At 42.5% G+C, this 11409-nt stretch overlaps 1 protein-coding gene across 2 annotated transcripts in view; it reads left to right on the top strand.

The window, feature by feature from the left end:
- Positions 1 to 420: 420 nt before the first annotated feature.
- The window catches only part of ASPG (asparaginase), a 133933-nt gene continuing 122944 nt past the window's right edge, over positions 421 to 11409 (top strand). For both annotated transcript variants that reach the window (XM_020971230.2, XM_020971229.2), the window contains exon 1: positions 421 to 560. In XM_020971230.2, the coding sequence (XP_020826889.1) occupies positions 479 to 560 (82 nt within the window). In that variant the 5' untranslated portion in view covers positions 421 to 478. The remainder of the gene's footprint in view (positions 561 to 11409) is intronic.

Genomic DNA, 11409 nt, shown 5'->3' with positions numbered 1-11409 from the left:
GTTTGAAAGACTATTCTAATCTGCCACAAGCCTAATCTTATCATTTCTTAGGTAAGGAAACTCCTTAGCCTCGAGGGGTTAAGTGACTCGCTCAAGGTCTTGGAATGGGGTGGAAGGGAGTAAGCGACAATTTCAGAATTTGACCATCTGATGCTAAATACCGTCTTTCTTTTGTTTGCGTCCCGCTTTCTGGGAGCGAGGGAAGGGGGAGTAGGGGTCAGTGGTGGCCGCGAGCAGAACTGGGCCTTCCTAGTGGAAGAATTACGTAGAATTAGCTCCCTGGTCAACTCTCTCTACCCAGCGGGTGGCGGGAGTGGGCAGGAGCCTCCCTCCTCCACCCTCTACTTCTGTCCTGGGTGGGGGGGAGGATGCAACCTATCTGGCTCCGGGGAATGGGGGCGGGGCGGAGGCGGGCACCCTTTGGGGGTAGTTTCCCTAGTCCCTCGCCGGGCCCGGGCACTCGAGGACCAGGCTGGCCATGGCGCGGTCGGGGGATCCTGTGCGGAGGCTGTTAGCCATCTACACTGGCGGCACCATCGGCATGCGGAGCCGGGAGGGCGGTGAGTGCGGGGGTGCTCTGGGGTGGGAGTGAGTGTGCGTGCCGTGCCACTGCGGCGAATCCTTCAAGTGGTCCCGGAGCGGGGATGCAGGTGCAGGCCGGTCCCCACGGCGCGGGCGCTGCTGCCGCGGGCTCACCTCCTTAGCACCGGCCGCGGGTGTCCGTGCTCAGCGCAGAGCTCTCGGCCGGCTGCTCCGGGGGACTGAGTGCCTGCTGCAAGAGAGGAAGCACAGCCCTCATGGAGCAAGTTACTTCCAGGCTCGGGAGTCGCTTTCCTCATCTATAAAAATGGGGCCTCTGGCTTTAACCCTTTCTGGCTTTAACCTTTTCTAGCATTAATTTTCTGTGACCTGGTTTGTGGCCTGGTGTCACCACTTGGGCAAGTAACTGCAGACTTTCTCAACTTTCTCCCCTCTCCCCTTTCCCTCTGTTCACACTCCCCCTCCCCCACCTCCCTGGCTGGAAGATTTCAGTTCATCCTCCAGTGCCAGCTGCCATCTCAACACAGGATCAGATATGTGTAGCCTAGAGGGCACCGTGGAAATGATGAATTCAGAAGCCAAAGGCCCGAGAGAAATGAAGTGACTTGCCTGAGGAGGACACGCACAAGTACAAGGAACAGATCCACGATGCACAATAAGCATTTATTGATGCCTATGATGCGCCAGGCACTGTGCTATGCCCTGGCAATATGAAGAAAAGCAAAAGACAATCCCAATCTGATGGGAGAGACAATATGCAAACAAATACATACAAATGAACTTTATACAGGATAAATAGGAAATAATTAACAGGAGAAGGCACTAGAATTAAGAGGGCTTGGGAAAGGCTTCCTACAGAAGGTGGGATTTTATCTGGGACTTGAAGAAATCGGGAGGTGGAGAGGACTGAGAGCAGGAAGAGCATTCCTAGCATGGGGGACAATAAAATGCCTGGAGCTAAGAGATGGAATGTCTTGTTTGTAGAACAGCAAGGGTGCTAGTGTCAGATCAAAGTATGTGGGGAGGTGCAAAGTGTAAGAAGACTGGAAAGATGGGTGGTGGTGGGGTAGGTCTGAATGGGCTTTGAATGCCAAACAGGATGCTGCAGTTTATCCTGGTGGTGGTACAGAGCCACTGTACTTTAAGGAAGATCACTTTGGCACATGAATAGAGAGTGGACTGGAGAGACTTCAATCTCTTTTAAGCGTTATAATTATGTATATTTATATAACTATAACATAACATATATACATATATACACATACATATATATACACATATATATATACATACACATACATATGCTATAACTATGTAGAGAATATTAGTGATACAGAATCAAGAACCAAGCAGTGTTATGGGGCATGAGTAGTTTGGGGATGTCAGAACCACAGATGGAAACAGGGTAAGCAGTTTTCCTTCCTACATAGACTTGAACCAAATAAGCACTTGATCTGTTGTGGATGAACTTTGTGGGTGAGTTTCTCATCTTATTTATTTATTTATTTTTAATTTATTATTATTATTATTATTATTGCTTTTAGGCAATTGGCGTTAAGTGACTTGCCCAGGGTCACACAGCCAGTAAGTGTCAAGTGTCTGAGGCAGGATTTGAACTCAGGTCTTCCTGACTCTAAGTACACGGCTCTATCCACTGCACCACAAAGCTTCCCCTCTCATCTTCTTTCTAGAGGAGTGCTTACTTGTCAGCTAAATCACTCTCTAAAAACAATTGAAATTCCCTCAAAAAGGTAGGGGTTTGACCTACTTATAGAACTACCGTCTCATCTGTCCAAGAGACTTGTCCCAGCCTAGGATTCTAATCTCAATTCTAGTCAATAACTCTAGTCTGACATTCCATTCTCTGACCCTTGATTTCCCCCTCTGTAACTGGAAAGTCTTTGACTCAGTTGTATTTAGGGGCCCTTCCAGAAGGGCCAGAACAGCATAATGGATAAAGAGCCACCCTTGCCAGGAAGGTTCAAATTCTGCCTCTGACACACACTAGCTATGTGACCATGGACAAGCAACTTAATCTCTCAGTGCCACAGATAACTTTCTAAGGGAATGTTATAGAAATTTTTGGTAGTTTAACAAAATTATCTAGATAGCAGTGGTGAGTAGAGTGACAGTCCTAGAGTCAGGAACACCCGAGTTCGAATTTGGTCTCAGATACTTAGAAGCTGTTTGACCTTGGGCAAGTTATTTCTGTCTGCCTCAGTTTCCTCAACTGTAAAGCAGGGATAATGACAGTCGCTAACTCCCAGGGTTGTCATGAGGATCAAATGACAATATATTTGTAAGTTGCTTAGCACCGTGGTAGGCACTTTGTTCCCTTCCTTTCATATCTCCTTTTATCCTCAAAGCTACTTTTTGAGTCAGGGTTTAGCTAGTAATTGTCAAGACTCTAGGCTCAAATCCAGTAGTGTGTCTATTAAATCATACCTCCACTAGAATCAATTAATCAGCATTTTTTACATTCCAAGGTCCGTGGTACTTGCTGGGGACCCAAAGACAAATGGAACAGTCCCTACCCTTGGAGAAGCTTATATTCTACTGGAGATAGCAACATGTACACATACAAGTCTAGAAGTAAGCACTAGGTCATTTCAGGGGAAGGCAGCAATAGATGGGCAGAGGGAGGATAAGGAAAGGCAAGCAGGAGGTGATGCTTGGGCTGCCCTTGGAAGGAAACTGAGGCTTCTAAGGAGTGTGAGAAAGAAGAACCCAGGAATACAAATACAAGCGGGGTAGGGAGTGTTTGTCCAGCCCAGGCCCACCTGCCACTCACATTAGCCCTCTAATAAGGGCTTCTGAATGATGGTGGGGACCTTGGGGAAGGGGATCACTGCTAGATGATTCCTCTAGGTCTCCCCCTTCTTAGCTGTGTAGCCTGAAGTATGGCAGGCAAAGGAGAGTCCAACTGTATCCTGGACCTCTGGAGCTCCTCTCCCTCTTCCCCTCCTCTCCTGCTTCCTCTCCTCTTCATCTTAACAGCAGCTGGGGAAGGCATATTCTTGGCTTCGGCGAGACTGTTGGTGATGTGTATATTGAGAGAAATCTTCACATTCGGACAGCTCCAGGGTTATAAAAGAAGGACTCGATTTGGAGACTTGGACTTTAATCCTGATTTCTACTTTCTAGCTGTGCTGTCCTGGACAAATAAATGACTTCTCTCTGAGTCTTTAGAGCAGGGTGGCATGGACCCCTGTGGTAGTGTGGTAGTCTGATGAGGCTCATGGTCCCCTTCTTAGAAGAATGTTTTCAAATGCATAAAATGAGAGGTATAGGATCTAAAGAAATCAATTCTACTGAAGTACAGTAATCAAAATATATTTTTGAAAAAAGTTCATGGACTCCGGTTCAAGTATCCTCAATCTCTAGGGATAAATATTATTACTATCCCACAGGGTTGTTTTAAGGAAAAGTACTTTTTTAAACTTCAAGAAACTTGAAATGAGAATTATCACTTTTGACTATTATCATTAGTACCTCTGACATTGACTTTTTGTGTGACCTTGGGCAAGTCACTCTGGGCTTCAGCATCTTCTGTCCAGTGAAGAAGGCAGACTAGTTGACTTCTAAGGTTCTTTGAATCCATGAGCCTCACCTAGCTCGAGGCATTAATAATTAACTGTTCTCTGGAGCCATTGATCACAGCAAACTTGTTTGGGATGTCACTGTTGATACAACTTGCTTTCACTGGGTAAACAGAGCTGTTCCTAGGGTAGGAGGATCAGCCCCTGTACACTTCTTCCAAAGTTCAGAGAACTGGGGTTGGAAGGGGGAAGGTGGAGAAGCTACTCTGAAAAGAATGTTTCCTGTGTGCAATAGAAGGAACATAACTAACCTTTCTACATAACACTTTAAGGTTTATAAGATGTCTTAGCCCATTTGATTCTTTTTAAAGAAAAAGGTTTTAATAGATACTTTTCTTCTTTATATTGATTATTGCTTAGCCCCCTCCAGACTGAACTCTCTTTTGTTATTAAATGAATTAAATGAAAATATCCTGTACCATGTCTGACAATGATAGTCCATCCTAGTGGTCTTCTACCTCTCTGCCATGAGGGAGTGGAATTATGTTTCAGCATCTCATCTCATCTCCTGGATCTTTGTTAATTTTCTGATGATGTACAACTTCCTTTTAATGACTTTATTTTCTTTATCTTGCTATAGTCATTGTGTATGTTATTCACCTGTTCTCTTCTGCTTATTTCAATTTGCATTATCAGTTCATACAGATTATGATTCATACACTACTCTGTTTTACACACATGTCAGCCAGAAACAATTTTTTAAAATTATTATTCTAAATTCAAACATTTCTAGTGAGACAGAAAAAGTGAGACAGAGAGAAGTAAGAGTTTTCCTTATCACCTCTTGTCCATCACCGTTTCCCTAGCCTAGGGTGACCTCCCTGATCAGCTTCTCACAGAGTTCACTTATGCCCTCAGACATTTACTTAACACAAGACAATTTGAAGTAACATTTATAGGAATCTTGAACAAGGAAAGGGTCACAACATGATAAAATCTAGTTTTGGTTTAGCATTCTGTTCCATCACTCAATTTCCTAAAACTACTCAATTCCTTCTTTGACCACTACTGTCCAGGGCTTTCCAGTAATAATCAAACGGACCTCCTCCTCCCTATTATCAATACTCAAATCCCTTCAGGACATGGGGGAAGAGGGCACTGCACTTGGGAGGGCCATGACTCAGCCCTGGATGGGGAAGGCCAGATTTTAACTACCTTAGAGATGTTTCTTGTCCTAAATTTGGTTACCTCTCTTAATCCATTTCCTGAGTCTTCGGCTTTCACTCTTGACCTTTACACACTTTCTGAAAGAATGGGCTTAAGGAAAGGATTTTAGTAAAAGATATTGTTTCCTAAGAAGTTGAATTCCTTTAGGTAAGTTTAGAAAGAACTTTAGACTGGAGAAATATTGACTTGTTAATATAGCATCAGTGATGTTCAGAGCAAATGCAGGGTATTCCAAATATCTTATTATAAGCTTTAATGTTTTAAAACTGTATTAAAACTTTTGGAACACCCTGTTATTTCCTTCTCCCCACCCTTCACCCTCCACTGTGCCATTTCCCTTCTAATTCTATCTTCATTGATTTTATTCATTCAAAGGAGTTTTAACTTTATGTTGTCATCCCATTTAATTCTCATATCCCAGTGAGGCATATAATGCAAGTTAATGTTAATTTTACATTGTACAGAAACTGAGGCTCAGGTACAGAACCCTCCCCCCCCCAGTCACACAACTAATAAGTTTCAGAGTCAGATGTTCTGACCCAAGTCCAGCACTTTGCATAGTAGAGGAGGCAGCTCAGCAGTATACAATTGTGCTAGATTTGAAGTCAGAAGAGAGAGCAGCTAGGTGGCACAGTGGATAGAGCACCAGCCCTGAATTCAGGAGGACCTGAGTTCAAATCTGGCTTCAGACACATAACACTTACTAGTTGTGTGACCCTGGGCAAGTCACTTAACCCCATTGTCTAGACAAAAAAAAAAGAATGAAGTCAGAAGAGACAAATCCCACCTCTTGACTCTAGCTGTGTGACCACAGCCATGACTTTGGGCAAACTCCTTTCTGTATGGATACCCTACAGGGTTGGCAGTTCAATATCTTGTGCTCTGTAAACCTAAAAAGCTATGGATCTCTTATGTATCTTATCTATGTATCATTGCTGCTACAATATGCTGCCAGTAATGATTGGTCTCCACTGATACCCTTTCTTCTTCTGAGACATTTGCCAGTTGATTCAAAATTAGACACAATTAAAAAAATACTGAAGGCTAAGTTTATGTGAAAAAGATCTGTGGATTTTACTGGAACACAAGTTCAATGTGATTCACTAGTGTAACATGGTGATCAAGAAAAATTATATAGTCTTAGACTTAGACTTCTTTAAGAGAAGCGCTGTGTCCAGAACTAGGGAGATGATAACCTTGAGCTAACTTGCTCTAGGCAGACCCCATGGGGGTATTTCTGAGATCCTATTTTAGGGAACTCATTGATAAGCTAGAGAGTTCCAATCAAGCTGATTAGAATGGAGAAGGTTCTGAAGAGCAATGAATAGGGTGATTGGTTAAGGATAATAAGATGTGTCATCTGTATTGGAGAAGATTTGGTAGGGAAGGGCACATGATCACTGTCTTCAAAGTGGCTGTTCTGTGGAAGAGGAATAGGCTTATTCTGCTTGGCCTCAGAAGGCAGAAGTCAGGGAAAGTAATTAGATAAAGACCATTTTCAGCCCTATGTTACAACTTGGTAACAATTATAATTGTCTAAAAGTAGAAGGGACTGTCTGGGAGATTCGTGAGTAAAGGCTGTTGGGCATATTGTACTATTGTCCTATTTAGTTGGCCTTGTGGTTCCTTTCCAACTCTCAGATTTTGTGATTTTGATTGAAGTAGGGGCAGCATCATCTGGAGTGGTGGTCATAACCTGTGTGGTCTGAGATGATAAGCTCCAAGAAGGTCACTCTCAGCTGTTCATCACCCTGCCTGAAATGGTACCCAGAATTTCCCTCCCTAGATCCACAAAGATTATCTCCACAATGGTTGGGGTGGGGGTGGGAGGAAGGATAGGGTAAGCATGGCTCTTCCCAGCATTGGCCTCAAATCCCCATGCTTGGCAGGTCCCACCAAGGCAGAAAGCCTCAGACAGCTACTAGCTGTGTGACCCTGGATAAGCCTTAGTTTCCTCATCTGTAAAATGAGGATAATAATAATACCCATTTCACAGGGTTGTTATAAGGATCAAATGAATTAATATATGTAAAGTGCTTTGTAAACCTTAAAGTGCTGTAAATACTGCTGCTATTACAGAAGATTGTCATCTAAGAGCTGGCCTGGCTAAATGCAGAGAGGCCCAAAACCAGAGGGATGACTACAGGAGAATGGATTAAAAAAAAAATCAGACTAATGTAGGAAAACTATTTTATATATCTATATCTATATATATACGTACATATATGTATATGTACATATATATATATATATATTCACCCAATTATATGTTAAAACAATTTTTAACATTTTTTTAAAAGTTTTGAGTTCCAAATTCTATCCCTCCCTCCCATCCCTTCCCCCTCCCTGGGACGGTAAGCAATCATATATAGGTTATACATGTGCAATCATTTAAAACATTTCCATAGTAGGAAAACTATCTATTAAGATGTATAAGGACTGTCTATATTGGTGAATGGAGGACCTACAGGGATGAAATCTGGGAATGTGGAAATAAGTAGAATTACCTCTGTGATTTCATTTGGTTTCTACAACAACCATGCAGGGTAGTTAATATGACTATTATTAGGATCATAGATCTGAAGATGGAAGGGACCCTAAAGACCATTCACCGAAGTCCCTTCATTTTACAGATGAAAAAACTGAAGCTAAGAGCTTAAGAGGCTTGCCCTATGTTGTACTCATAGGAAGTGGTAGAGCTGGAATTTGAACTCAGATCCTGAGTCTCCCAAGTTTGGTGCTTTTCCCACTGTGCTTAGAAAGTAGGACTTACTTAGAAAGTAGGACCAGAGAGGAGGTTCATCATCTTATATTTGGGAGTATTATACTCCTAATGGCTCCTAAGTTACATTCTAGTTCTGGAAATCTTTTCTGTATCCTGAGTTCTGTGTTCCAGTCCTCCCTATGACCCACCCTGCAGCTGATTTCTCATAGGAAATTATCTTCACCTCTTAGGCTCAAACTCTGTCCTGACTATTTTGCTGCTTTCTAGGAAACAGCAAGTTAATAGTTAAATGTTCTTTTCTATACCTCTCTGCCCCTAGACACTGTGGAGTCCTGGGGGTATGTGGGAGGTGTGTACCCTTCTTCTAGCCAGCTTTGGACTATGATCTTCTGGGGGGGATGGGGTGTGAGAATCACTGTGCTTAGAAACCTAGAGTAATGTTATCCTTTCAGGTTGATCCTTTGTGGAATGGGGGAGTCACAGGGTTATAGGATTTTGAGGTGGAAAGAAAGAGCACACCCAGTGTAAAATGAAAACTGAGTAAGTGGGTATAGCATGCCTCGCATAAGTAGTGAGGTATTCCTCTGGTCCCCTCTCCTGGCAGAGCCAGGCTGATACATCTACTTGTCAGGGTCCTAGTGTACCTTGAGAGGTTGAGGTGTCCCATTTTGGATACCCAAAAGGAGTTTTAATTTTTTTTTTGTCCCATTTGATTCTCATATCCCACTGAATTATGTAATGCAAATTTTATTAATTCCATTTTATAGTTGCAGAAGCTGAGGCTCAAAAGTAGAGTGACTTGTTCTAGGTTACACAGCTAGTAAGTTTCATGGCTTGAGCCCCCATTAGCTGTGGGCCCCCCCCCCCCATTAGGGGCCAGTTACCACCATTCCAGTTCTGTTTGACCATCTTCCGCAGATTTCCTTTTACAAAGGGGTATTTGCTTTAAAGGTTTAGCAAGAACAGATTACCAACATTTCCCCTGACACCCTGAGGGCACATTTCTCCCCACCACTGAGGGTAGGCTCAGTTTGGCTCAGTTCCCACGCAGCCTTCATTACACTGAGTTCATATCCAGATGTGACACGACTACTGGATGAGCCTGCACCTTAGCTACTTCTGGCCTGGGGTCACGAAGGTCACTCCTTGCTCCTTGGGGCATCACTGGTACTTCAGCTCTGAAGCCCAGACCTGAGGATTGTTGGAATGTTCAAGTAGCCTCTGCACCTTCTAGGCTGTGGAGATTCCCCTCTTTTCACCCAGAACAGAAAAGCACATTCTCCTCTTTCAGGATTGTCTCTCACCAGTTGCCGTGACTGAAGGAATCACTGAATGGAGCAAAAGAAATAGCTCCAGCTGACAGGCTTTTGGAATGCCTTCTCAGCTAATCAAAGAGCTATCCCTTCAACCCACAGTTAGCACACTGGATTCAGCTACAGCCATGCCACCTCCTGACTCTCCCCATCCTTTCCTAGTGGGCAGAAGTTGCCCCAGGTTTCCTTTGCGTGTGTCAGAGCCTCGTCACATATTAAAAGCTGGTAGCAAATCTGGGACCTCTTGCTTCAAATCTTGGTCTGTTGCCAGTAATCTGCATCAAGGAAATTTATCATGGTTGAGGTGGGACTAATTGACAAAGTATTCAGTTTAGGATAAAGTATAGAGTTAGGAAACCCGAGTTCAAATTTGGGGCCACATACTTATAAGCTGTGTGACCCTAGGCAAGTCACTTAACTTCTTGGGCCTCAGTTTCTTTATCTGTAATATGGAGTTGGACTCATTGATCTCAAAAGTCCCTTCCAACTCTAGAGCTATAAGTCTATGATCCCTTGTACTCCCCAGTCCTCTACCCTGATTTTATTCTCATTGATTGGCCAACAATAGGTCCTAGGCCAAGCCCCACTTGGTCATTGGACTCTGATTAGCTTGGTGCGTTCACTTCTCCTTGGCACACTGCCTGAATTCCCATTAGAAATGCATTTTGTTAAACCGCTGCTTATTCTGGAAAGAATAGTGGTTAGGAGAGTTGTTTAAAGGTATAACTGAATTAAAGTCCTGGCCTTTTAATCTGTATCACTTAGCACGATGCTACACACCTAGTAAGTGCTTAATGCATGTTTATTGATTTGTTGATTGAACCAGAGACTCCATTACTGAGCTTATACCCCAAGGAAGCTATCGATAAGAAGCAAAATCCCCATATACTCCAAAATTTTGTAGCAGCACTTTTTGTGATCGCTGAGAATTGGAAACAAAGTTCCATCAGTTGGGAAACGGCTAAACAAATTGTGGTATGTGAACTGATATTGAGCGAGCGTGCATATAAATATATATAAAACTATAACAATGTAAGTGAAAAGAGCAACCACACATTGAAAAAATCAAAACTAGATGTAACAAAATTATAAAGATCAAGAAGGACTCAGATGAAGATAAATGAGAAGATATCCCTAATTTAACCCTTTGTGGAGATGGAAGGACCTCTGATGTTGCACACTACATGTTTTTAGACTTTTTTCCTATGTATCAATCAGTTGCACTGATTTTTGCCATTTTCCCTCTTAAAAAAAAAAGGGAAATTGCCATTTCCTTTCTAGAAAATTATATTTTTTATTTAGGATAGCTCTCTGGGAGGGAGAAGGAGCAGAGCTATTTGGGATAATTATGATAATGTAAGAAACAGAAGATATCAATAAAAATGTATTTTTAAAAAAATTATCACTGGAGGTCAAAGTTTCTTTTAATTTTTTCTTTGTATCCCTGGTGTTTGACACAGAGCCTGACATGTAGTAGGTGATTAATAAATGCTTATTGGTTGATTCCTAACAACTGAAAGTGTTCATACAGGGAATCCGTGATAGTGAATTCAACAGGTAGTGAGTTCTCTGTCGTGGGAAGTTGAATGACCCTTTGTTGGGAGGTATAATAGCAGAGATTCCTACTCAGGATCTCTGTTTTTCCTTCTAATGTAGAAAGCCTATGATTTTAGGAAGGGCTTACATGGGAACCTAAGCACCCCATGTTACATAGTTTCCATGAGAAAATTTTTTCTGAGGCCAAAATAATCCATACGTAGATAAATTGATCTCTAGAAATATAAAGTCAAAAAATGAACCAGTCCCCGCCCTTAAGGAGCTCACATCCTAACTGGGCTGACAACATAGTCAAAACTTTAGAACATACCCTATTCATAAAAAGGGGGACTTCCCTTTTTGTACGTGTTTGTAAATCTGGATTTTTGTATGATCCCAGAATTTGTATGATACCTGAATTTGAGGCTTTGAGCCTATCACTGACTCCTTCTTGGTAGCAATTCAGTAATGGGCCTCAGCCTTCCACTCTTTCTACTTACTCTGATAACTCGGTTTTGGCTTTGTTTTT

This window comes from Phascolarctos cinereus, unplaced genomic scaffold (assembly GCF_003287225.1).
Source record: "Phascolarctos cinereus isolate Bilbo 61053 unplaced genomic scaffold, phaCin_HiC Scaffold_2;HRSCAF=192, whole genome shotgun sequence".
NCBI classification, from domain to species: domain Eukaryota; kingdom Metazoa; phylum Chordata; class Mammalia; order Diprotodontia; family Phascolarctidae; genus Phascolarctos; species Phascolarctos cinereus.
The sequence above is the reverse complement of the archived record's forward strand: the minus strand, read 5'-3'. Positions and strand labels throughout refer to the sequence as shown.